Source organism: Rhineura floridana, chromosome 20 (assembly GCF_030035675.1).
Source record: "Rhineura floridana isolate rRhiFlo1 chromosome 20, rRhiFlo1.hap2, whole genome shotgun sequence".
Lineage (NCBI taxonomy): Eukaryota > Metazoa > Chordata > Lepidosauria > Squamata > Rhineuridae > Rhineura > Rhineura floridana.
In genome coordinates, this window is record NC_084499.1 from 6013998 (window position 1) to 6041611 (window position 27614).

A 27614-nucleotide genomic window follows, 5' to 3' on the forward strand; every position below is an offset into this window, starting at 1 on the left:
TTCTTAAAGACTATAAAACGGGGAGATTTGGCTATGCTAACTGAAAGACTCTGCTGAAGAAGCCAAAATCCGTAAGATCTCAGAGCGTGTTTACATGTTTCTGAAGCGATACAGAACCTAATTCTTCGCTAATCTGAGACTAGCTCCTGTCCCAGCTACAATTATTGGCACAACTTGGATAAATTCCCCTATGCTCCTCTCCCTAGCCGCATAATGCTGGGACGTTATCAAAGGATAACTACGAAAAGGCCTTGGTAACGCCAAACCAGAGACGGGAGGCGCAATTAATTAAGAACTAGAAGGCAAGTACTGAAAATGGCAAGTTACGTTGCCCAAATCTCACAATTCAACACTTCAGAATACCAATGTTTTGCAACCCCTCAGACACCATAAGCTGGATCTGAAAAACAAAATTCTTCAATGAAGCTGTTAACATCTCTTCCACCCAAGCTGGGCTGTCCTGGAATAATGGGCTCAAGTTGCAGGAAGCCAGATTTCGACAACATGAGAAAAAACGTCCAACTGTTAGAGCCATACAACAATGGAACCAATTACCTAGAGAGGTAGTGGGCTCTCCGACACTGGAGGCCTTCAAGAGGCAGCTGGACAGCCATCTGTCGGGAATGCTTTAATTTGCATTCCTGCATTGAGCAGGGGGTTGGACTTGATGGCCTTACAGGACCCTTCCAACTCTACTATTCTATGATTCTGCTGGGTAGACAAGCCCTCCCTACATTCTCCTTCATTTCAGTCAGAAGGCCAAGCTGTGCAGCCTAACCTCAAGAACCATGAGAGCAGTTTCCCAAGCCAGCCTCAAGGAAGATTACTCAGCGTTTGGGGAAAAGGAATGCAGGGAGAAGCCCCCCTGCCCTTGGCGCCTGCCACAGCCAAGGCTCCCTCTGCCCCGCCCGGCCTCCCTCCATTCACAGCTGAGGCAGAGCATTACCGCCTCCTTGAGCTCAGCCAGCTTCTCTTGCAGCTCTCCAATCTTCTTGGCCAGCTCCTTCTTCACATGCTGCTCTGACTGCAAGGCACTCGTCACCTCCATGTTCTCATTGGTCTGCGAAGACAAAAGGCACCAAATGAGGCAACAGCACAACCAACCATCCCCCCCCCCAAAAAAAAACCCCAGATGGTGGAGAAGAATGTATGCTTTGATTGTTATGGGATCTTCTGCATCCCGGCCAAAAATCAAAGTTGTCTGGGAGCAATCTAAAATGGGGTGTGTGTGAAGGGGGAGAGAACTAGAGAAGAGAAAATGCAAAGAGCTTCGAGAGTTTGTACTAAGTCGGGATAACATTTTTTAACACATTCTTTTTTAAAAAAACCACAGAGTCATGCAGAAGGGTCTCCTCCGTGGTTAACAAAAGCTCTATCTGTAACTTCTCTACGTTTTGAGCCTTTAAACAGTTGACCTTTAAGCCCCTTCCTCTCTCCCTGAAGTCACAAGGGCCAGATACTTGTCTGGAAAATTAAGGGCTCTTTATGCATTTCCTATGTGGAAAGCACTACTGTGTAGGAAGCATTATGACACATGGGCAGAGATATGTAAAACACCTTTGTGTACTTGTTTTGTCCGCTTCAAAGAGAAACAGAATAAAGAATAACCATTCGCCAACACAAACAGGAAAAGCTTCAGAAGACTTGCAGGTTTAAACATGTGGAACTCGGGATAGGGTAGAACCATCCTCTCCAAACAGGAGAAGAATTCACTTAACCCATAAATACACAGTCACCCTCCCCCTAAGATTTGTGAACAAGAATCTTTTCAAGCCTCTCTGTAACCATGAGGGCAAGAAGCTTGCTTTTTAGGTACAGTGTAAAATGAGACCACAGGATTTCAGGCAGCATGTGGGCAGTCAGGACTAGCCAGAAGCAAAATGAGACTGCAAGACGGTGACAATTATGGAAACAAGGAGAAGACAGAGGTTCTTCAAGACAAACAGGGAACAGAAACAGCCAAGGGAGTGTAGGGAAAGAGAACCTTTGCAGCAACATACAAAGCGCTCTCCTGGCACTTGTTGGCTTCTTTTTAGGATTCAAACGTCCCTAGCCTTAGGGGGTGAGGTGCCGTTTCTGGCTGGACAACAGGGGGAGCCGCTGTTTCTCAGCACAAGGGGAGACGCACCAGTTTGACAAACCCATTCTGCAGCTCCGCCAGCTGCTCCTTGAGCTCCCGGTTCTGAGTCATGGCCCGGCTGATGGTTGCCTTGTCACTCTGCATGTTCTCCAGGATCTGCTGCCTGTCCACCGCTTCCTCGCTGTAGCGCTGCAGCGTCTTTTCCAGCTCCTGCAGCTGCTCCTCCTGCTCCTGGTTGAGGCGGCTCAGCTGCTCGTTGTCCCGCACCTGGGCTTGACACTGCCCACGAAGCGCCTCCTTCTCCTGCTGCAGCCGACTAAGCTCTCCTTCCAAGCGCAGCTCAGCTTCTGTTGGCCCCAAAGGGGGGGCAGGCTCACTTTCCGGGGGCTTCGCTGCTAGGAAATCAAGTCAGAGAGACAGATTAATGAGCACAAGGGGTGCCCAGGAGAGGAGTGCAGAGCCCACCCTTCATGGCTTACTTCCCCATAGCGCCTCTTCCCAGGCACCTTTCCCTCAGCTGGGACTCCAATACGAGAAGTGAGCCTGACTGAGAGAAACATACTTAACAGGAGATCAGCTCCCCTTGCCCTTAAACTGGACCTCAACAGTCTGTTCAATTGTGGCAGATCTGGGCTTAGCACACCAATGTTGTGGTTCAAAAGCAACCTTAGAAGAGTGGAGAATGAGCTTGGTAGAAGGCTCCCCTTTTCACATTACACAAAACGCAAACCTAGGTTTGCCAATGAGTCTATGCTCCACAGGAAGCAGGGGCCAGCGAAGGCGCTCTCTGATACATGTATCACTGAGCTATAGAGTGGAGGAAAGAAAGAAAGACAGGGGATCCAAAGGTCAACCTGAGCAGAGCAGCAAATGTTTTGGGGGCAAGGCAAGAAGGCTTTGCTTTAAACTGCACTTGCTGCACAATGAAACTTACCAGACTGACTGCTGAGCAACTCGGACAGGTTAGCTTCCAGCTCCTGAATTCGAGTTATGTTCAGGTTCTTTTCTTCTGCCAAAGCACGGATCTGCACCGCAGGAAGAAGGGAAGGGACACTAGTTTTGCTATCCCCATCATTATAGTACGAGAAGGGTATCTCCCTGCTTCTCTGTGCAGAAGCTCAGCCACTGCCCTTACCTGCTCAGAGAGCACCTGTACTCGTTGCTGCCAGACTCCACCTTCCTCCTTCAGCTTGTGGGCATACTGATCCCGTTCAACCTGCAGTTGCTGGAGTGACTCAGACAGCTGCCCAGCAAGCAAAGACGGAAAAGAAAGCATAAGCCAAGCAACATGAAGGAAGAAGCCACTCTTTCTGGGAGCAGAGCCCAGGGACTATTTCAGGAAGACTGAATCCCCAAGCCCATCAGAGAGAGACCTACCTGGGCAATCTGGGTTTCTAAGTTTGCTCTTTCTTCCAGTGCCGTCTGCAGCTGTTGAGTGGCATCTGGGATTCCCGGCTGGTTCGCAAACTGGCAGGAGAATCAGACTAATGGTTATGGTAAAACCTGGAATCCCCTTGCCTTTCACCACCCCTTCAGGGTTTCCATGCTTCTACAGTGCCCTCAAAACTAGCTCATATAATATAGATGAAGAATTTACATGGATATCGTTCGTGTGTGTGTGTGAACAAACTATAATTGCAAATTTGTGTGCTTAAGGACAAGAGAATCCAGTGAAGAAATTGCAGCTAAAATTAACTTGCATTCTCACACTTCCAAGTTTCTAGCACTCATTGCTGCAGAAGAAAAGCTGGGATATCCCTGTGTCATGGATTCTAACCTCAAGGGCCCCCATAGCTCCCTCTCCCATGGCAAGTTCCCTATTCCCCATATATGCTTTGGAAAAGTGGGACCATGGATGAAAAACTACATAAAATTTAAAGTATGATGAGTGAAGCCCTCAGTTTTGGGGTGCAGAGTTCAAAGAGCTCTGAATAATATGTACAGCCATATCAATTTGCAATAAAGGATAAGATTAGTTTCTCACAAGAGCAGTTCCTCCCACACGAGTCCAGGGACACAACCTTTAGAGTAGCGATGGGGAATCTGCAGTCCTCCAGTAGTTGCTGAACTATAACTCCCATCACTCCCAACTATTGGCCATATGGGCTGGGGCCAATGGGAGCTGGAGGCCAGCAACAACTGGAGGGGGGCTACATGTTCTTTATCCCTGCCTTAAGGTGTTAAGAATCCCTAGTATTGCTGCCCTGGGCTCCTGCCAGGAGGAAGGGCAGGATATAAACCAAATAATAAATAAATAGTAGGAAAAAAGCTAGGAAAATGACAGGCTCCCTTTCTGTGGTCAAAAACGTTTGCTAAGGACCTTTCCTTGAGTGTAAAAGAATACCATGCTAAGAGCAGGGGGTGAAGAGTAGTTTTATGCAGTTTTATGCACTCTCTTCCACAGCTATATGGCAGGCTGTGATGCAAGAGCAGGCAGCACCTCAGTAACCTAACAGTCACCTGCTGAATCATCAGTTCCGCCATTTCCAGTTTCTTGTGCAAATCCTCCACATCCAGCTTCATAGCTGAGTTTTCTGAAATCAAGGTGCGTAGCTTCTCGGACAGTTCAGAGTTTTGCTGCTTGAATTCTTCACTACTTTTACTAGGGGCGGAAAAACCACAGAGATAAGTAACTTCCAGACTGGATGGACTTCTGTAATGCACTTAACTTGGGGCTGCCCTTGAAAATAGTCCAGAAACTGCAACTAGTGCAGAATGCAGCAGCCAATGTGTTGATAGGAGTAGTGGCCAGTCCCTTATAACTCCTATTCTGAAACTGCTGTGCTGATCTCCCAGGCCCAATTCAAGGTGCTGACATTGTCATTTAAAGCCCTGAATGACCTGAGGCCCAAATGTCTTATCCCATATCAATAACATTACACACATAAAGATCTGCGTAGGTGCGTAGGGTGTAGGTCTATGGAAGTGCCTTTTCAGCAGTGGCTCCAAATTTGTAGAATGATCTCCCCCCTGAAGTGTAACTTGCCTTAGAACGTGTTTTGGAGATACGTTTTGAACACCAGTAAAAATTGACTTTTTGTCAAGCCTTTAGAAATTGATCAGTCGGGTCATTTTAAATCATGATGGTATTTATGTTATTTATTTATTTTATGAGAATTGTTTTAATGGTCTAGCTAGCTTATTATGTTTTATATTTTCTTATTTTGTTGTAAACTACTCTGTGACCATTATGAAGAGTAGTACAGAAATCTTTTAATAAATAAAATATTATTCTAACTATCAGTGTGCGGTTTCTGTCGCACATTAGTACAGAAGTATTAATGGCACAGATACAGGTGCCACATAATGGGTCCTCCATGGCTTGGATGCGTGGCTCATACCCACCAGGAGCCATGAGTTCAGGACAACAGGCCCAATTTTGAGGGGAGACTCGGTTTGTCATCAGAAGAAAGCTATTTCCACCTGCCCTGCCCCACCCTCCGGCCCTAGAAGCCTTCAAACACAGCTTCTTTCAGCAGACTTTCTGGCCCTTTGGGATTAGCTATGGGAGTCAGGGGGAAGGAAGAGATTTTTGTATCATCTTGGAGGTTAGTTTTTCAGTATCTTTGCTTTGGCTTTGTTGTTGAGCTTTATGCTAATTTTACTTTGATGTATATATTTTTTTCTTAATGTTGTAGTGATTATACTTTTTATTATGTGTTGTTGTGCTACAGCATTTGGCCTGTTTGTGAACCGCTTTGAGCACATGTGTATTTGTGGAAAATGTGGTATATAAATAAACTGAGTAATAATAATGATTTTATGGAACTCCCTTCCAGCTGAGGTCAGACAGCCTCCCACACACATATACCCTGTTGAAAGTCCGGCACCTACTGAAGACTTTTTTTATTTCAACAGGCATTTTAATTAAAGTCTGTTTTTATAGTTTTAATCACTTTTTATTTCTTCTGTGTTGCATTCCTTGTACATTGTCTAAACTATTGTAGTTAAGTGGTATATAAATTGCATAAACAAATAAATAAATAAAAATATTTTATTTTTTATTTATAAAAATATTTGTATACCACTATTTCGTTAAAAACATCAAAGCGGTTTACAAAATGTTTAAAACAACCACCACAGAATGTTTAAAAAAACATTAAAAATACAATAAAAACAAAGGTCAATTGTGAAAAAAGCATCTTCTTAACGGCCTGCATAAGCTGGTGAAACAGAAAGGATTTCAGCAGGTGCTTAAAAATTAAACCAGCAGGTGCCTGCTGAATCTCTGTTGGCAGAGCCTTCCAGAGAACTGGGCTGATGACACTGAAGGCTCGATTTTGTGTCGATGTTGAATGAGCCTCGCCAACTCGGGGGACAACCAGAGCAGCTCCTGAAGAAGATCTCAGTGATCCAGCTGGGATATAAGGGTTCAGACAGTCCCTAAGATATCCTGGACCTAAGTTGTTTAGGGCTTACTAAATTAATAAAAGGACCTTGAACCTGGCTCGACAGCAGATGGGCAGCCAGCGCAGATGTTTTAAAAGTGGTGTCGCATGTTATCGGCCATATGCTCCCATCAGCATTCTAGCCGCTGAATTTTGCTGGAGCTTCCGAACCAGGGCCAAGGGAATCCCCACACAGAGTGCACAGCAGTAAACCAGCCTTGAGGTTACCAACGCATGGACTACAAAAGTCCAGGAACAGCTGTAGCTGACGAACCAGACAAAGTTAAAAGGCATTCCTAGTAACAGAGGATACTTGGGCCTCTAGCAACAAAGATGAAGGTGCATGTATTTTAATCTGTCTTTTCTTTATCGTTGATTTTGGTTTTGAACATTTTAGATACCTGATTTTAACTGTCTTTTATTGATCATTTTAATGTTTCATGTTTTTGTTAAGTGAGATTTTAATACAATCAAGAAGAACATAAATTTTTATTAAATAAATGAATGAGTAACATAAGTAGCCTTCTTTCAGAGATCCAGGACTCACTATTAATCTGATAATGTAATGCAGGACCCATTTCTAGGTTTTGAGGTGTTACACAGGTGTGGGGAACCTTTGACTCTCCAGATGTCACTGAATTACAACTTCCATCAGCCATGCTGGCTACCCTGTGGAGTAGGTTAGGCCAGTTAGTAAGAGGAGAAAGGGAAGTGCTGTGGAAGGCATCCCCTGTAGGAAAACACTGTGGATAATGATGCTGCAGGAAGAAGAGCAAACCTCACCTTTGCTTATAGACTTCCAGTTTCAGACCATCTCGTTCCTTTGCCAGCTCTTTGTTATGCTGCCAACAACAACATAAACAGGACTCAATAAGGGAGGTTAGGGCTCTGGTCACTCGTGATTATGTAGCACACTTCAGAGGAACTAACCATTTAGGGGAAACATACATAAATATTAAATCTGGAGCACAGTTAAGTGAGAGTCAGTCCTCGAGAAAAATCTAGACCTGTAGCCTTAGGAAACAGAGGAAATCCCATGATGGTATGCTGGCTCATAATAGTTCCACTTGTCCATTTAGAATCCCTTGAACATTTCTGCTTTGTTTCGTTTGGTGACTGCATTTTCAAATATCCCCCTGAAGTCATGAGGACGGACGACTTGCTTACTTACAAACAAACGTGTCTTTGATTTTAAAAAAAGCCCCCACCCATTGCTTCAAAATAAGAAACTAGGGATAGGGCAGTTCTCCTTCATTATGAAATGATCCCCAGTGGCCCATGCAACCCTCCCACCTGCCAAAGTCTGCAAGAATATTCAAAATCTGCAAACCACCCAAGTCATGCCATTGCTTTAAAATAAGCCTATAGACTGTTTTGTTACTTTAGTCACATATTTGAGTCATTTTTAGCAGGGATCTCCACATCCACCACACATAAATCAAGGGAAGCTTAAAACAAGGTAATCTGCAAAGTTGGGTTCTGCCACAGCAAAATACAGACCTCCAAAGCCATCCCTCCACAGCACTATTAACATTATCCCAATTGAAACCAGAGGATGGATCTGACTGGAATTATAGCAGGTAGTGGCACAGTCAAGCCTGTGAGCCAAATCAACAACACCTCACAAAAGGGCTTGGCTCCATTTGTACAAAGGGACTCCAAACTTGACACCAATAACTAGGCATGAGACTGAGATAGAGACAGCTGGATGGGCCTCAACCCCAAAATGGCTCATCAACTAAAAGCATTGCCCTTGGTCTCCCTGGCAGAGAGCCTGTTTGAATTTGGCAAGGCCAACAAAGGGAAGTGCCAAATCTATGAATCTAAACACACCAACCGGCACTCTGATGTTATTCCGTCTTCACCCACCTACTCAAAGAGATTATGGCAACCTTTGGGGGGAAAAGGTAGTCTGGTCTCCAAAAGGAGGAAGTACCAAAGATAAGGGAGGGCAGGGAAAATACAGGCCACTCTTACCTTCTCTGCCTGCTTCTGCTGTGTAGAGAGGGAGGCAAGTGTGTGCTCCAGCTCAGATATCCTCTGGCGAGAGGACTGCAATCGTGTAGCCATGTCCTCTGCTTCTCCTGCCCAAGAGAAATAAGGTTATGTTGCAATGGGACCCAACTGAGCGAACGGGCAGGGTTTCCCCCTGCCCCAACGTGAACAAGACTTGGCAACGTATCTTGTAGTCATTACAATTAAGCAGCCATGTAAATCACAGAAGCAAATGCTTAAGACTAAGGAGGCAGGCAAACAGAAGTGGCATTGGCCTTCTCTTGGCTCCAAGTAATTAGCTTGTAAGACAACTTTTTTTAATAAACAGAGAAAACAAAATAGTGCTCTCTGGACAAGGAAGTGTTAATAGAAATCACTTAATGCAGTGAAGCGGTTGAAATGTACAGTACCCAAAACAACAAAAAGGCACAAAAAACACAAATTGCGTAACGCACACACATATCGCATAAAAAAAAGGTTTACGGATAACTCACAATTGCATGAATTTAGAATAAGATTTCTAGCATATTATTGATCTGTGTACTTGTAACAGTATTCATATGTTTTTATTTATTTTTAAAACTGAATTGTTTTGCTGCCTTGTTTGCTGCTCTCGGCTCCTCTGGGAGGAAGGATGGGACAGGAATTGAACTGAATTGAACTGAAACTTTATTTTTACCCCGCCCTTTTTCCAAACTGGAACTCAGGGTGGCTTACAAATAGAACTACATGTAGTTAAAAACATAGAAAAACATACAATTAAAACACAAACTATGCACAACCTTAAAACCGTGAAAGGCACTTAAAAATCTAAAAACAATTTAAAATAATACAAATAATAATATAAAGCAATAAAACAAGCCTTGTAAAGTCCTTGTAAAGCTTTTTACCTTGACAGAAAGGCAAGAAATAGTTATTATTTGTTATGCACTTTGGCTGAGCTCTGCTTATTTTCCCCTTCTGTTTGATTTCCAGAGCCAAGAGGAACACTGGAAGTCCTAATATAAATCAGTTATCAACAGAATCTCAATGCCTCTAGGATTTATCAAGCTCCAACATTGCTTGCGGTTGCACTTTCCCTGGTTACTGCCAGAACAGATTCTTCAGAGAAGCTGTTTGGAAAACATCCCAGTGGTGCAAAATGCAACATCAGTATATGAAACACAAGTCCCCCCTCCCTCCAAACAAAAATAATTAAAATTACAACTACTCTCACCAGTTGCTCACTTTTATTTTTGTTTACTTAGCATAAAAAACAAACAAACATGACAGCAATCTGTGATAGCAATAGATTCTGAGGCAATCGGTACAAACATAGTTTTCTATTTATTCGGCTCGACCCATTTCATGGGGTCAAAGTCTAATTATGCAATTACTGGCCCCCAATTCTCCATAAAGTGATTAGATGTTTCATATTCCTTTTTAGTCCTAATTTGCTGCATTAATTTATTCATAACTAATAAACCTCAGATTTTTAAAAATTAAACCCACGTGTTTGTTGTTATGTGCCTTCCAAGTCGATTTCGACTTATGGCGACCCTCTGAATTGGCAACCTCCAACAGCATCTGTTACAAACCACCCTGTTCAGATCTTGAGGCTGATGGCAGTTGTAGTTCAACACATCATGAAGGCACCATGGAAAGCCAAGATCTCAGTAGAGTGCCACGTGGAAAGCAATTCCAACTTTTTTAACCAAGAAACTACCGAGGGAAGCTTCCAAGCAGCCTCCAGAAATCTGTATTCCCTGTTCCCAAAGCCTAAAGAGCAATATAGTCATATAGCCTAACGATCAAGTGTAATCGTCTTGCAGTGCCATGGAACCATCAACAGCAACTTCACTTTAGCAGCGCTATCTCTCTGAGCCCTGTCATGAGGCCTGTGGAGCGGTCCCGGAGTGATGAAGACGACAATGATGAAGACACAGAATGGGACCGGGAGGGGGGGGGGGTCCTAGCAACTTGCAACCAGGAAGTTCTGAGAAAGAAAGCTTCAGTACTTTTGACAGGGACAGCTCCTCCCGCTCAGCTCCCATTACAACAGAAGGAACGTCGGCTGATTAGGAGCTGTCCCTTCTCCACCCCTTCACCCAAGGCGCTGCTGCCACACACATCTCCGCCTCTGGAGGAGGATCTTAATGAGATGCCACCGCCCCAGACACGCAGATAACTGCAACAGCAGGCTCGTCTGGCTCCCACTCTCCCACCCAGGAGGAGCACTCATGTGCACATTCCCGTTTTGTAACACCTTCCTCATGCAAGTAGAAAGAGACCACCCAAGCCTGCTTAAGGGCTGTAAGGGTGTGAGTCTAATTGCTATGACAATGCCTTGGCTTTGAGTAGTCATGCCGAGTTATGCTGTGTAGAGCTGCAGATTCTTGTGTGACCTGTAAGCTGATCTATGAAGCGCATGAAACTGACGTTTTTCATTAACCATACTGAAGAAAAATACATCAGCGAACCTGAGACTGATCCCAACAGGCTTGGCCAAGACAAGCCCAAAGGTTACCAAAAATGTTTCATCTGCGTCAACTGATCTGGTGCTCTAGTCATCTTCCCAAAAGCATTTCCTGATTTGTTAGCCGGAAGGCTCAAGGTGCCTACCTGCTTTCTGACGAGCGGCTTGCTGTGTATGTGCGAGAGCTGTCTGAAGCTCAGATTTCTCAGAAACCAAGATTCCTATGGTCTGAATATGAACCTTCGAAGAAAGCACAGAACAATTGGATGACAGAATTGCTTCCTGAGACAGCAGATGACGGAAACGACAAATCACTAAAAGCAGCTGCCTTTTCCCAAATGCACAAATGGCCACAAGTGAACGTCAGACTGCAGCCAGAAAGCATTAATTGGAGACTGAAATAAGAAAGGAAGGGTTTATCTACCTGTAATTGTTCTCGCAAAGCTGCTTGTTCCTTTGAAAATTTCTGCTCAAACCCCTTCTTTTCCTGTGGAAACACCAAGCCGATACATCATCCTCAAAGCCGTATAAGATCTGGAACTGATGTGACCAATTAGTCCCACATAGCGTTACTGTCTGGTGTGCACTCTCCACCCACTGCTGCTGCACACAAACCCTAGTACAAGGGTGGGGAACTACATCCAGCCAGTTGGCCGGATCCTTGTCTCCCTCACCCCACCGGCCAAGTGTCTGACTTCAGGAAGCCTGTTTTTGCCCTGTGTGGTTCATGGTGTTTTGAAAACCTGGCAATCAGGTTATCATAGGGGGGCTGTGCAGGGTGCTACATACAGGGCATTGCAAGTGCTGTATACCATTTCCAAATTCCTTTTTGGCCCACCATGTCTTTACCTGCCTGATAGGGCAGGTGGGTGTGGCTTGGCCACATAGGGCAAACTGGGAGGTCTGGTGGGCCTAATTAGGACTGCAGGCCAAAGGTTCCTCATCGATGCCCTGATGAATATGAAGCAACAGCTTTTTATGATTTATTCCCTTAACTTCTCTTTTCATTCCTATGCTGCCATTTACTTACTTTTATCTGGCAGTTTCAGGCAATGAAATTCTAACCCACAGCTACAAGTATGTGGCCTGCAAATATGTGGAAGCTTATACAATACAAGGTAACACAGTGAAAAAGGTATTTACTTTAATATTTCTAAAATTCAGGTCTGGCAGAGCAATCCAAACTACAGGGAGCCAGCATAGTTTATGCTAGCCTAAATTCAGCCAGAGTAAAGTACCCCTATTCCAAACTCCTTTAAGAAGTGGGGCTACTGCTGGCTGAGCAGACATAAGCATGGCAAAGGGAAAACAAGCCTTTAAAATAGTATGATTTACACCACCCATTTTGCCAGTGTAACTTCTGCTGGGTTGCTAGGTCCTGCGACCGAGCTGAAAGGAATTTGGAATGGAGTAATTCTCCCCTGTCCCATCCCACCCCCTTTTGGGGGACATTTTTCAGCTGAGCCACAATGAAAGGTTTACATCTGTGTATTTCCAGCTGAGCCAGGATGGGGGACTTCAGCTTGCTCAGCCAGAGATCCATCTATTCCCAATTCCCCTCATTCTGGTGGGTATTGGGTTTGGACTGCTCCCTAAGAGAGTTTTTCTAAATAAAAAAGGACAACTAAGCTGAGCTGAATCAGTGTTCCAAAAATGAGTGTAGAGTCTGTATCCCAGAATGCTGTGAAGATGATCTACATGAAAGGTTGTCACACAGAGGAGGGCCGGAATCTCTTCTCGATCATCCAAGAGTGCAGGACACGGAAGATTGGGCTCAAGTTGCAAGGAAGCCAGATTTCGACTGGACATCAGGAAAAACTTCCTAACTGTTAGAGCCATACGACAATGGAACCAATTGCCTAGGGAGGTAGTGGGCTCTCCGACACTGGAGGCCTTCAAGAGGCAGCTGGACAGCCATCTGTCGGGAATGCTTTAACTTGGATTCCTGCATTGAGCAGGAGGTTGGACTCGGTGGCCTTATAGGCCCCTTCCAACTCTACTATTCTATGATTCTATGATATTGCAATGAACAGCAGCCTCCACGGGATGAAGTTGTAAAAACACAAAAGTGGACCTCTGGCAATCTTAATCAAAAGCCCCGAAATTACAGATAAAGCAGCTGTGACTTTTAACAAAATACTCAGAAGTCCTTGGATTTTAACTTGAAATCCATATAAGTGAGTAAGACTTAGGCTATACATACTTTGGGAAGAAGGACAGGATACAAATTTAATAAATCATAGAATCATAGAGTTGGAAGGGGCCTATAAGGCTATCGAGTCCAACCCCCTGCTCAATGCAGGAATCCAACTTAAAGCAAACCCAACAGGTGGCTGTCCATAAATGAAATGTCTATAAATGTAATAAATAAAAATATAATCTGGAAGTAAGACCATTTAACACAATGGGACACCTGAGTAGACATGTGTAGGAACGCACTGTAAATCAGCTTCAATCCAAGTCCACTGCCTTTTAACCAGGTTGGGTGTTAAAGCCAGCATCGCAGACCACAAGACAACAAAAATTAAAAAGGGAAGATACTTCATTTTTTCGTGAAAGAGACAAATTATTTCTCTTTTTTCACTAACAAACGTCATACCCCAATGAAAGGTGAATCCTGATGTTTGTGTTATGCCAACTCGTTATCTAGACATAGTAGCATCTTAACTAAGACTCAGCTCTCATGATGAAGCTCCTATGTATCAGTGGTTCCACTTGATAGCCAATGCACAGAAGAGCTGCTAGCGAGGCAAATCACTCCCATTATGTGGCGAGTTTTCAACCAGCACTCAGCTACCTCCACAATTCTGTAACACTGATGATGAAGCAAGAAGGGGCAATCCACATGGCAAAATGACATTGTTCCTTAGGTGTTGCCACATGGAACCATTTCTGCTCCCGTAACTCTTTTCTCCACTCATTCCCATGGCACACGACACTTTTTGCTCCTGATGTGAAGAATTAACTGGCTATACCGGTCTATAGAGCACATTACCTTTTCCAGCTGGTTCATAACCTCTTGGTTCTGCTGTTTCTGCAGAAGGAGCAAAATTGATGAACCAATATTAACAACAAAGTTACCTGGGCTCCCAAGCTTTCCCCAACAGGTTGGGATGTGTATGGTAGGCTAACACAATCACAGTTACTATTAAGGCTTTTTGATGTTTGCAACATGTTATTAGAATGAATAGACGCTGGACTCTGGACATAAATGCAAGAAGCTGCAGTATATTTGGATCAGGTGGCTGCTTTGTCCATGCTTCACAACAGAAAAGGTGTAATAGTAATATTGTTTCCCATTGTTTTGTTAAGAGCTACCAATGCAAGTTTATGAAGGTAGTCAGAGGTAGCCAACGTAGTCCACTGCAGATGGACTCCCATCAGTCTCAGTGAGCACAGCCAATCATCAGGGATGATGGGAGCCATCATCCATAATAGCAGGAGAGTCACAGGGTAGTAAAGGCTGGTTTATGCAGCATTTATTTAAGACAGAAAGGATCCACCATTGTTCAGATGCCACCTCTTACTGAATGAACTATTGTGTGGAACAGTAAGCGTTGTGCTCCTACAGGCAGGCTATTCTGCACACAGTCAATAACTGATCCCATAAAATGTAGCATACAAAATGGTTCAGGGACCAATTAATCTCTTTGGGAGCAGTGGGGTAGTAACACACCACCCAGATATTTCCAGAAGGGAAGCATCTCCCCTCCAACTGGCAATATATGGCAATAACAAGCCTTTTCACTTGAGACCTATCCCAGTCTGCGTTGGAATTGCTTTTTAATATGTTTTTTTTAAAACCTTCCCCCCCAAACAATATGTTTTTAACCCTTTTTATTTAAGATGTTTTAAAAACTTTTTAAAAATAATGTTTTTAAAGTTGTTTTGTTTTAATGTATTTTAAGGCCTGTTTTTATGATGTTTTAAAGTGTTTTAGTGCTTTTGTTAGCCACCCTGGGCTCCTGCTGAGAGGAAGGGCAGGATATAAACATACAAACACACACACAAACAAACAAACATACAAACACACACACACACACACACATATATATACATAGGAAAGATCTTGCTCCTACAATCCATCAGAAAAGCAGCTTCCCCCTGTCCCACCGCCCCTTTCTGTGAGTATATGTAACACTGCAGAGTATGAGCTAAAATGCAGAAAAAGAGCAGAAAAGGGATGTGCTGACTACTGCCAGAAGTGCTTCTAAATTTCAGCAGAGCAGTTGTGCAGCAGGAGGGCAAAATACACACAAAAAGGCAAGTGAGATTGTGTTCTGTGGTGGAGGACACAAGACACAACAGGCCTGCTGCAAGGGAAGATTAATGTCCCAGTTCAGCCGCAACGCTAAGCCACAGTTTTAGCATTACAACAAGCTACAGTGAGCCTCGAGTGTGTCTGCTCCCCCTCCCTCCCCAGATGTCCTCCTACACAGGCAGAACCTGCCATTTCCCAACACATCTGGTCTCAGAAAACTTTGGTTTATTCAGACTGTGCTCAGTTGTTAAAGGAGGATCACAAACGTAAGGGGTCTCTGTTGTCTTTTTCAGTGCCTACTGAAGACCTTCCTCGTTCAACAAGCCTTTTAAGTAGAGACCTTTGTCCCAGTCTGCACCTGTATTGGAATTGTTTTAAGATGTTTTTATTGTTTTATTATTTGTTATATTTATTTACTTACTAAATTTATATTCCGCCCTTCCTCCTAGAAGGACTTGTTTGTTGTTTGCTGCCCTAAGCTCATTTGGGAAGAAGGGCGGGATATAAATTTAATAATGATAGTGAATAATTTGTTGTTGTTGTTATTATTATTGGAAAAAATCCTATTCTGACATTAAGGAATTCAGTATATATTTCCAGTTCTATCTCTGCTCAATACATTGGCGTCATTCATTCAGATACAATGCTAAATGGTGGTTAACTGTAATATTTCACTTCCAATTTTAATCATGTCCTTGTGGCCAGAGGAGAGAAGGGATGTGCATGAATCTAAGGCTTATGCACAGAACTATAAGCCATTGTTTGTTATGTCTGAACAGGGCCATAGAAACCAGAAGGCTGTAGAGCAAGGGTTCTCAAACTGCGGTCCATGGCATGTTTGCATTAAATATTCACACTGATTTTTAATTACATTTGTACTGCTTCTTTTCTTTCTTATATTTTATGGAATGTAAATTGTAATACAATAAAATACAATGTAAGAAAGAAAAGAAAAAAGAAAAATATAATTAAAAATCATACAGCATCTATTACAGTACATTTCAATTGCTACAACAGGCAGGAAAATCATTAAGTGGTCTGCCAAGCCCCTCAGCAAGTTTCAAGTGGTCCCCAAGGGGAAAAAAGCTTGAGGACCGCTGCTATAGAGAGGGTGTCTTGAGTCTTCTTTGCCCAGTACAACTCCCACCACACCAATTGTTCTATGAATTCCATCTTTCCTTTTGTAGTCCCTAACAAAAAACAAACGAACATTTCCACAAAACCTACTTTTAAAAAAAGCTCTCTCTCACACACACACACACAAAATTTGGGCTTTATTTTTCAAAGAATCATAGACAACCAGTAAGGAGGACTTCATCTGCCTGCCTGCCAGTAAATGGCAAAATCCACTTGTGGGCAGTGCTCAAACACAAGCAGTTTGCAGTGGCTCACTGAAATGCTACAGCAGGGAAAAAAGAGTACAGGACACAAAGAAAAGGACAATGCAGCAAAAACTAAGAGGCCATGCAATGGAGTGGGGGGGGGGGGGAGGATATTTCAAACTATGCAGGGCTCTTTGCTGATTAAAAACAGGCCTTACACATTCCTAGCTATACTTAAAAGGCAGTGAGTGAAATGACAGAAGCAGAAGCAATCCATGCAAATTAGAAGATGAACGGGCTCACTCACTGTGCCACAACTACTCAAAAGATGGTCACAAGCCACCCCCATGTTTTGAGTCTTAACAAGTTTAGTCCCAATTTTTGTTGAAACAGATTCAATAGATTCAATTCGGTTCAAGTTAAGAAAGGTTCGGCAATAGCTCGTCATGCAGTGGCAAACCAATGTCAAATCAAGCCCTTTTTTTACGGGTGTTCCTGTACTTTCAACAGCCCCAGTGTGTGTTGCAGGCCAGTACCTGCAACCAGTATTTACATTTACAAATGAGAAAGAGGTTGAACCGTAAGTATTTTCCATACAATTTCCCTTCTCCTAAAAAAGACTAAACCTGGGTAAAAACTCCTTGGCAGCTAACGTACGGGAATGCAGCTGTATATTCTGTACTAAATGTAATCCCTGCTCTTGTCTTGCCACCACCACCTTGTCTTGCTGGTGAGCAAGTGCTTGGCCATCAAGACCCTCTGTGCTTTTGGTTTGCCTCCCATCTCTCTATGGGAAATGCAGGTCAGGAACCTCTTTCTCTCACACATCCACCCACCAAGTAGTTCTGCAGACACAGCAGAAAAGATGAACACTCCTGGATGTGCAGACAGAAAGAGGTTGCGTGAATGCACAGACATCAACACGCTCAAAGTGACCGAGGCAAACGTATTAATCTTGGACTCTACTGGATCAAATCACCTACTAGAGTGCCTTTAAAGACATTACACTTTTTCTGTGCACATTACACCCTTTTTGTGGCACTGTGAGAGAACCCTGGTCCTTGCAGACACCCAGAGAGCACAGAGGAGCAGCAAGACGAGACCAAACATGTCGGTCTGGTTATTTCTTACCAATTCCTCTATCTTTGTACTGAGTTGTTTGTTTGTTAGATTGCTGGTGTCTAGGGCTACTGCCAGCTCCTGGTAACGTGTCTGATGGATGCATGCAGAGAGCAGGAGGAGGAAGGGAGTAGAAGAGGGGAGAAAGGCAAATCATTAAAAAAAAGAGGACAGAATATAATAATTAACATCACAGTTGAGCTCCTTCGTCCACCAACCCGCCCCCATCAAAACACATACTAAACACCAAAAGCTTAATTCCCTTTCAAAGACACTGTGGAGCTTTGATAAAACTCAAGATGAATCCTTAGTATCTCCAAATTCCAATCTGGAAGCCACTACAAGAGATTTCATCCAAACACCAAGTAAAAGAGCAACACGCATTCTTTTCGCTGATGTTTTTTAAAGGGAGGGAGGCATTTGTGTACTCAAATAAGTTCTTACTACTAGAACACACTAGATTCACTACTGAATTGTTCAAAGAAATGCTGACTGACAAAGAGCCAGGAGGCCTGGACTTACCGCCATCTCTTTCATATCTGTGGAAGATGTGGCATTTTCCCCATTCACATAGGCCATGGGCTGCAAAATATAGATATTTGTCATCATAACAAGTTAACTGGCTGCATATGGTATACTCCATTGGAAAACATCAACATGAATTTCAGGTAGTTAGTTCCCTTAGCAGGATGACAACACTCCCACAGAACAAGTGAACTATGAAACTGGAAAATGAACATGACTGGTCATTTAGTGTATTTCCTATGGCGGGACAGGTTCCTTCAAACACCCACCTATGTTACACATTTTCTTCTCTTTCCTACAATTACCTAGCCTGTAGCAAACCTCATGCACAGAGGAAGATAGGCTAAGGTAGACTGCGCTGCAAGTTTTACAAGTAGAATATCCACAAGGAAACTAATTGTGTCTCATGATGGAAAGATGTCTTTTAGGATGGATTTATGCATGCAGCCAACTGAGGTAGTAAAGTACTGAAGTAGCAGAAGGGACTATAAGTGGAGGACCACATTTTAAAATGCTCCCTTGCACTAAAAAACTAAAATAAAAAGGGCACCTCAGTAGAAAACTAAAATAAAAAGGGAACCTATCAGTAGGAAACTAGCACAACAGCTAGTAGACGAGGCTAGAATCTTTCTTCCTGGCATGCTAGCTTTTTACCTGCAAAGAGGATTGTTTTTTCTTTGAATGTTATTCTGCTCTACCACCCACTGGTTCACACATAACACTAAATCCTAGTTTGTTAAACTACAGTTTATTAAATCATTATACCACGGCTTAGCATTATGTGTGAATACTGCCCAGCACTTCAACTATAGTTTATTGACTACAAACAAACCATGAGCTGATGCCATGGTTTACTGTGGATTATGAACCTTGGTTTAACTATGGCTTGACATTACATGTGAACCCAGCACTCTTCCTTAACCATGGTTTGTTTGACCACCACACCCTAAATGCTCACTAAACTATAAAGCAGTGGTTCTCAACCTTTATGAGCACGGGACCCCCTTTATAAGCTGGAAAAAAATTGTGACCCCCCTCCCCCCAGGGAGGCAGGCTGGCTGTCAGGAAGGAAGGGGGAAAGCAGCCTTTCTTTGCAGGCTTGCTTCTTTTTGCTTCACAGAAAGCCCTCTCCTTTCATTCTAAGTAAGGGTGTTGCCAGTAGCGGCAGTGCAAGGAGATGGGAATCAGTGATAGTAATCCCCTCTTCTTCCTGGTAGCTCCACCCTCAGCCTCCTTTGGCATCTGCCATGTATTTTATAGGCAGATGCCTGCCCTTAGTGCGCCTGAAAGATGCTCTGGCGCTTCAGCAAAAGGCCTCTCCTCTTGTTTGGAGCAAGGGGGAGGTGTCATCTACAGCGACAGTGGAAAGCAGACAGTGCAGAGGGAGTGAAGACTTTTTAAAATAATAATAAATAATTCATTTCTTTACTGCTCACGGCCCCCTCTGGATTACTTCGCGGCCCCCATGGGGGTCCTGGCTCCCAGATTGGAAACCACTGCTATAAAGGCATTAGGAAAGGACTGCTGCAAAACAATCCACTTTTTTTTTTTACTGTCTGTGGGGCGACTTGTGGTTAACTCATTGTTTGTTAAACCAAGGCTTAAAATGTTACGTGCAAATAAAACCACAGTATGGTACCAACCTCATTCACACTTAATACTAAGCTAAAACATGGCTAGACGTGAACGACCAAGCGTGGATACTCAGAGTAAGATCGTGGCACACTTTATTCCTTCCCAGTTCTGCTGTTGCCACACTATCCAGAGTAAAGCCATGGTTTAGCTTAGCGTTATGTTCAAGCCCAGTGGTTTATCTCACTCCAAACAAGCAACCAGCAGCAAGCCAGGGATAAACCTTGACTCAGTGTTCATGGTTTATTTGGAGTGAGACAATCCATGAGTTTGGGTTCAGGTATAAAGCTAAGCCAAACCATGGCTTAGCTTCACGTAGCACGGTATCAGCAGCACCAGGGGAGGAGCAAAGCAGGTGCAATTTTTGCTCTAAGTACCCACACACTTGTTTGTTCACACTTAGCGTGACATGAAACTCGGACACCAGCAGATATACATACATATGAAAAAGTCCTGCATAATACGGTCAGTTGTTACTATTCCTATTGTTTTAGTGTTGGTGAATCTGAGATGCTTGAAACTGCTGCTTGTCTAGCAGTATTTAAACTGGATTCAGCTGGTAAACTGAAAACAGTAGGAGCAGTAGAAACTACTTCCAGGATGGCTTCTGTAGTAAACTGCAAACATAGCCACTTGAGCATGAATATGTCACTTTGAAGGTGCCACAAGACAAGTTTTTATTTTCTCTCTCTCACACACTCTCTCTCTGAGAGAAAGTCAACAACACTTTCATGTGTTATCTATGTGTAACTCACTCCTGACTACATCTCCCATTCATACAGTCTCCCCACTGACCACATGACATGCATGTAGTATCTAGTTTTCAGGGTGAAAACATGTTTGTGTTTTATTGTCTGGCAGCAAGGACCACTGCAATTACTGAAAGGTCTCAAGCTACCTACTTAGCCCTCACTTGGGTATAAAAATAGCTAAGTAACTATGGTATGTTTATTTATTTATTAGATTTTTATACCGCCCCATAGCCGAAGCTCTCTGGGCGGTTCACAACATATAAACATCCAATACAATTAAAACATTATTAAACAACTAAAAATGAAGATAAATTATACCAGAAACCTAAACATAATTAAACACATAGACAAGTACAAACTCAATACAAATATTAACTGTTAAAAAGTATTAAACTGGTTAAAATATTAAGATGTTGAATATTAAAATAATTATATATTAAAATGTTAAATGTTAAAATGCCTGGGAGAAGAGGAAGGTTTTTACCTGACGCCGAAAAGATAGTAACATTGGCGCCAGGCGTACCTCATCAGGGAGAGAATTCCATAATTCAGGGGCCACCACTGAGAAGGCCCTTTTTCTCGTTGTCACCTTCCGGGCTTCTCTCTGAGTCGGTACCCGGAGGAGGGCCTTTGATGTTGATCGCAGCGTATGGGTAGGTTCGTATCGGGAGAGGCGTTCCAACAGGTATTGTGGTCCCAGGCCATGTAAGGCTTTATAGGTTAAAACCAGCACTTTGAATCAAGCCCGGAAGCATATAGGCAGCCAGTGCAAGCGGGCCAGAATCGGTGTTATGTGATCGGACCTCCGAGTCCCTGTTAACATTCTGGCCGCTGCATTTTGCACGAGCTGTAGCTTCCGAACCGTCTTCAAAGGCAGCCCCACGTAGAGTGCATTGCAGTAGTCTAATCTAGAGGTTACCAGTGCATGGACAACTGAAGCAAGGTTGTCCCTGTCCAGATAGGGGCATAGTTGGGCCATCAACTGAAGTTGATAGAAAGCACTCCGTGCCACTGAGGCTACCTGTGCCTCTAATGACAGGGATGGTTCTAAAAGAACTCCCAAACTACGAACCTGCTCCTTCAGATGGAGTGCAACCCCATCCAGGACAAGTTGAGCATCCACCATCTGGTCAGGAGAACCACCTACTAACAGCATCTCAGTCTTGTCTGGATTGAGCCTCAATTTGTTCACTCTCATACAGTCCATTATCGCAGCCAGGCATCGGTTCAGCACCTTGACGGCCTCACCTGAAAAAGATGAACAGGAGAAGTAGAGCTGCGTGTCATCAGCATACTGGTGGCAACGCACTCCAAAACTCCTGATGACCGCACCCAGCGGCTTCATGTAGATGTTAAAAAGCATGGGGAATAGTACTGACCCCTGTGGAACTCCATATTGGAGAGCCCAGGGTGCCGAGCAAAACTCCCCAAGCACTACCTTCTGGAGACGACCCGCCAAATAGGAGCGGAACCACTGCCACGCAGTACCACCAACTCCCAGATCAGCGAGTCTCCCCAGGAGGATACCATGGTCGATGGTATCAAAAGCCGCTGAGAGATCAAGGAGAATCAACAGAGTTACACTCCCCCTGTCTTTCTCCCGACAAAGGTCATTATACAGGGCAACCAAGGCCGTCTCCGTGCCAAAACCGGGCCTGAAGCCCAACTGAAATGGATCTAGATAATCGGTCTCATCCAAGAGCGTCTGGAGCTGGTCCACAACCACTCTTTCTAGGACCTTGCCCAAGAATGGAACATTTGCCACCGGCCTGTAGTTATTAAGATTTTCTGGGTCCAGGGAAGATTTCTTCAAAAGTGGTCTCACCATCGCCGCCTTCAGGCAGCCAGGGACCACTCCCTCGTGCAATGAGGCATTAATCACTTCCCTAGCCAGCCGGCAGTGCCAACTCTGCTGGCTTTTATCAGCCAAGAGGGGCAAGGATCCAATGTAGAAGTGGTAGCACGCACCTGTCCAAGCACCATGTCAACGTCCTCAAGCTGCACCAATTGAAACTCATCCAACAAATCATGACCAGACTGTGCTCCGGATACCTCACTTAATTCCACTGCTATAACACTGGAGTCCAAGTCCTGACGGATGCATGAGATTTTTTTCCTGGAAGTGCCTAGCAAAGTCATTACAACAGGCTTTGGATGGATCTACCATGTCCATAGGGCCAGAATGTAACAGCTTGGAGAAGAGACTATTAAGAGGCAACCCAACAGCCATCTTCTAATATTTGAACGACTGTCACAGTTGATAAAGCAAATTTGTCCTCTGTTGTTCCAGAGAGTAGGACACGAACTAATGGGTTCAAGGTACAAAAAAAAGTTTTAGATTGAATATTAACAAGAACTTCTGACAGCATAAGCTGTTCAACAGTGGAACAGACTGCCTCAGAAGGTAATGGCCTTGCCTTAGCTATAAGTTTTCAAATCAGGAATGTCATAGCCGCAGATTTCTTGCATTAGCAGAAGGTTGCATTAGATGTCACTTCGAATCATAGACCTAGAAGGGATCTCAGAGAAGACAGTTCAGAAGAATTTGGCTGTTACCTGATTGACCATGCCGTTAAGCTGCTCGGACAGCTGGCGAAGACTCTCTGTCAAAGAGAGGGACCTAGAAAAGGAACAAAGACAACAACTTTAGTAAGGGGAGCTGGTAGCACAATCCTCATTTTTAGTGACTTAAGTACAGTGGGGGAGAAGTTTACAGAAATTTAAGTACAGAAGGAAGTCTCTCACCTGTTTTCTTCCAAGGCATTTTTATGATCAGAGTCACAGATCTGTGAAATACAAAATGAGACATAACTGTATCAGAAGACAGAAACATAAATACATGCACATATACGAGCATGCACACCCACAGAGATATGTAACTCCAACAGAGACTGGACATATTCTTCGCTCTCTGGATGACACCTTACAACATCTACCATTTCTTCACTCCCCAAAGGCAAGAATGGGGAGCCTGTGGCCCTTCAGATATTGTTGGACCAACTCCCATCATCACTGACCACAGGCCATATCAGCTAGGATTGATGAGAATTGAAGTCCAACAATATCTGGAGGGCCATAGGTTTCCCATACCTGCCCTAAGGACTGCTTCAATATGGGAAGCACAAACCATATCAGGCCTAGACTTAATTCTGTAGCACAATTCAAAAAAGAGGATTTGATAAGCCTCACATACTCATGTATTATAAGCTCAAGTATAGGGTCAGGCAATCTGTCTATCACTTTTTCTTATTAGGTAATTTTCACACAACCCTTAATTAAAAAATAAAGAAATATTCATTACTTTAGATCAGGGAGGAACAACTTCAGTACAAAAAGAACCACAGAGGACATATCTTGAGTCAGAGGGCCGCAGTTAACAAACATGCCATTAATATATATTACATGTAAGAGAGAAGGTGTTAAACTAGTTGGTTGACACAATCTACTTATTCCTATTCTGAATGTACCACCTAATAATGGAGAAAACCTAGGTCAGCCTCCAGACTTGACATATATGAAAACAGAGGTGAAAAATAGTTGCCTTTAATACTGCCTTTGTATTTCATGCATCCAGAATAAAATGTTAAGAAATGAAAGCTAGATTTCACAAGATAGCAAGTCTATAGGCTACCGAAAAGAATTTTGAGTGCCATGATGCTTAGCACTGCTCTAGAACAAACCACCTCACCCTTCCGATGAAGCTACAACCAATCAATGGTTGCAGATTGAGAGAAGGAAAAGGAGTGGATTGTGCACCCTAGATCTTTAAGTATTTGAAGGACTGTCACAGTCCTCATAGCCCTCATAGTTGCAAAGAGACTGGTCAATGTCATTAAATGGAATCTGTGCTACCATCACCACCACCACCCTTTGTGAAGCATGCTTTGTTTTGTATTGCACACACACACAAAAAGAATTTCAAGTGTGTTCTGTATGGGGAATGCAAACACTGACAAACCTGCGACAGCTGCATGCTACCAGGACTTGGAGCGGCAGAGCTAGGCAAACTGTTGCTGTTAGACAACATGTGGACACCAGCAGCGAGTTGTTCAGCATTATGAGTGGCAACATCACCATCACAGTATGCCTGTTACAAAACATACCACAAAGATTACAAGCACCATGCAGGTGAGGGGAACCCAGATGAACACACACATGCACCATTTCTGGAAGAATTTGTCAAACCTAGAAGCAAATCAACTGGGAGCTGCTGTCCTCAGAACAAAGCCATATAAAAAAATTAAACCTGTGCTCTTTCATGGTCCTTTGGAGGCTTCCTGCAGAAATCGGTACTGTGCTTTGGGTTTGCTGTAAAGATGCTGGGCAATGCCAGACTCAAGTAGGACAAAGTTACATGGGTCCCTTACTTTTGGAAAGTGCACATCCCTGAGAAGATAACCAACTGAGCAGGGATGGAAGAGAATGGGTTAGCGACTGCATACACCTGGGGGGGGGATTATCTCCCAAGGTGCTGCCTGTTGTTTTCAGGGTACTGAAATGAGAGGCTGGCAAATTCAAACTGAATGTAAAGAGGAATATGTTCTGTCAGACCTCAATGAATTAGTATCCACTAACTCCTGGTCTGAATTTTATTAAAAGATTAAATACCCAAACAGATAAATCCAAAGACTCCACTCAGCCCAAAAGAGCTCTCAGATGAACTTCAAAACTGCTGCAGTACTATGAGCCAAGCCATGGTTTGGCTTAGCGTTACATCTGAACACAGACAAATCATTTACCTTCCTCCAGTCAAACCACATATGGTTAGCCATATAACAAACCTTCTCTACAGCTTGTGGTTTGTCTGGAGTGAGATAAACCACTAACTTGGGTTCAGACGTAATGCAAAGTGACACCATGGCCTGGCTCACAGCAGTGTGGCAGCAGTAGGATCAAAAGAGAAGCAAGGCAGTCGCGATCTTCTCTCCCAGAACCTACATGTTTGCTTATAATTGCGCTACGCTATGGTTGGTCACTGTGAGAACAGGATGCTGGACTAGATGAGCCTCCAGCCTAACCCTGCTGGGCTCTTCTTATGCTTTTATTAACATGGCTACCAATCTAGAAATGAATTTAAAGTGTTGTTAGAATGGCTGGTAGCACCACCACCCCACACTAGCAATCACTTCCAACCTTTTTCATCTTATTCTGGCACTTTTGTTCCCGAGAACACACAGAGGGAACAAAGATGCTCATCTGTTCATGCATATTTGAAAAACTGTCCTCTGACACACTGTCAAGCCATTAATGCAATGAGCCAGTGAGTGACAAAAGCTCATTCTCAAAACAGAAATCTCTTAATCCTGTAACATGTGGCAGCCTCAAGAAAAAAGATCACACATGGGCAACTTTGAAAGTGCCAAGATTCCAGGCTGCCCTAACATGTCAGACGGTACATGTTTTTCCTTCATGCAGATCTGTACAGGCAAGGTTTCTGCTCTGCCTAGGCCCAGCTCCAGAGCAGCAGCAGATCTTCCTGCCTCTGTCGCAAGAGGTCCCAATTACACCATTAGCTCAGTTGCCAGCATCCAGCTTTTCTGCCAAGGAGACTCAAAGTAATTAAAGTTAGAATGTCTGATTGAGAGAAGTGCTATCAATAAGAGAGAGCAGGAACCCTCCCTCTTTTAGTTAAGGGTGTAAAGGACCTCCCTGCATCTCACACTAGCATTATTCAAGCATTCACCTACCCCTGCCATCTACGTATTTGGGGCGTACGTCTGTACACAAATGGAACCCTCATCATGCAGGGTTCCATATGACAAGCGGAGCCTATGCACGAAGGGCAAACTCTCCTTCACAGGCATGGCCCCTGCCAACATGCAGACAGCAGAACAGGTAGTGGGGATGCAAGGGCAGGACCAGAAGGCACAGCAATCCTACTCTCCCTCTCACCTAATTGCTAATCACGTGAGGGGAACATTTTATACTCCTCAACGCATTTATCCTCACGATCCACAATATAAATTAGCACAGGAAATCAGCATGGTGTCACATGAAGACTGAGGAGACCTAAATTCAAATCCCCACTAAGTGACTTTGGGCCAGCCAGTCTCTCTCAGCCTAACCTACTTCTCAGGATTGTTGTGCAGATAAAAAGGTGGGTGGAGAACCATGCTGGGCAATATATAACAGCAAAAAATGTTTTATAATTTGCCCTGAATATACTGTGTTCAGAAAGCCAGGTTGTTCTGAATATAGGCTTCTATTATTTTAATGTTACACCTGGAAAACTGAGCCCGATTGATTTTCCATGGTCAAGTTGGGGCTAGACTCGGGCTTCTCATATCCAAGTCCAAGTTCTTCCATGGAGCACACAGTTCCTCATGAAATGTCATCCTCAAGAAATAACTGAAATATTAAGCTTATACCAGGAATGAGGAACCAGGTATTACACTCCCACCTCACATTGGTCCCAGCCAGCAAGGGGCGCTGGGAGCTGGAGTCTAACAACGTCTGGAGGGCCACAGATTCCATATCCCTGCCACCAGCCAAACTTTCTCACAGGTCAGATGAGGAAATTCATGGGAGATGGAGCTCTTAACTGTCTTACAATTGTTGCATTGACAGGAATGTTCAGCTTCCCATCGAAAACACAGGATTGTATTTTGCCCGTAATAAGATTTTGAAGAGAACGCCTGCTATCTGTCCCTACAGACAGGTTCCATGTTTCCCTTCTGATTCTGTAGCCAACATGCTTATTTTGATCCTTGAATTCAAATAGAACAGTAGACTGAAAGGGAACTCACCAAGTCAATGTTTGGCAGACATCTGCCAACAGTAAAGATAAAGCTTTATAGCAACATAGGAAGCTGCCTTATATCAAGTCAGACTATTGGTCCATCTTGCTCAGTACTGCCAACACTGACTGGCAGCAGCTCTCCAGGATTCAGGCAAGGTATATTCCCAGCCCTACCTAGAAATGTCAGGGATTGAACCTGGGAGCTTCTGCATACAAAGCAGATGCTCTACCACTCAGCTAGTCATAAGACAAAAAGAAACAAATTATGGACTGTTCTTTATTCCCAGCGTGTTTCGATATATATATTTTTCAAGAAAAGGCTATTTATATTTATTTCTAAAGTGTG

General features: G+C 43.7%; 2 protein-coding genes across 9 annotated transcripts in view; one reads left to right on the plus strand and one right to left on the minus strand.

Annotated features, from left to right (window-relative positions):
- The window catches only part of DNM1 (dynamin 1), a 207770-nt gene extending 192230 nt beyond the window's left edge, over positions 1-15540 (plus strand). The window contains exon 20 of one of the 2 annotated variants that reach the window (XM_061604034.1): positions 15473-15540. In XM_061604034.1, the coding sequence (XP_061460018.1) occupies positions 15473-15482 (10 nt within the window). In that variant the 3' untranslated portion in view covers positions 15483-15540. Of the gene's footprint in view, positions 1-9438; positions 9912-15472 lie in introns of those variants that run through there. The other variant, XM_061604032.1, reaches the window with a different exon arrangement.
- GOLGA2 (golgin A2) overlaps positions 1-27614 on the minus strand; it is a 52525-nt gene that overhangs the window by 8780 nt on the left and 16131 nt on the right. For 2 of the 7 annotated variants that reach the window (XM_061604026.1, XM_061604022.1), the window contains 16 exons: positions 24488-24616; positions 23275-23315; positions 23086-23149; positions 18143-18202; positions 17633-17713; positions 13914-13952; positions 11343-11405; positions 11065-11158; positions 8446-8552; positions 7252-7310; positions 4541-4682; positions 3458-3547; positions 3216-3323; positions 3015-3105; positions 2129-2475; positions 947-1060 (listed from right to left, as the gene is read on the minus strand). In XM_061604026.1, the coding sequence (XP_061460010.1) occupies positions 947-1060; positions 2129-2475; positions 3015-3105; positions 3216-3323; positions 3458-3547; positions 4541-4682; positions 7252-7310; positions 8446-8552; positions 11065-11158; positions 11343-11405; positions 13914-13952; positions 17633-17713; positions 18143-18202; positions 23086-23149; positions 23275-23315; positions 24488-24616 (1629 nt within the window). The remainder of the gene's footprint in view (positions 1-946; positions 1061-2128; positions 2476-3014; positions 3106-3215; positions 3324-3457; positions 3548-4540; positions 4683-7251; positions 7311-8445; positions 8553-11064; positions 11159-11342; positions 11406-13913; positions 13953-17632; positions 17714-18142; positions 18203-23085; positions 23150-23274; positions 23316-24487; positions 24617-27614) is intronic. The other 5 variants (XM_061604029.1, XM_061604028.1, XM_061604023.1 and 2 more) reach the window with 4 other exon arrangements.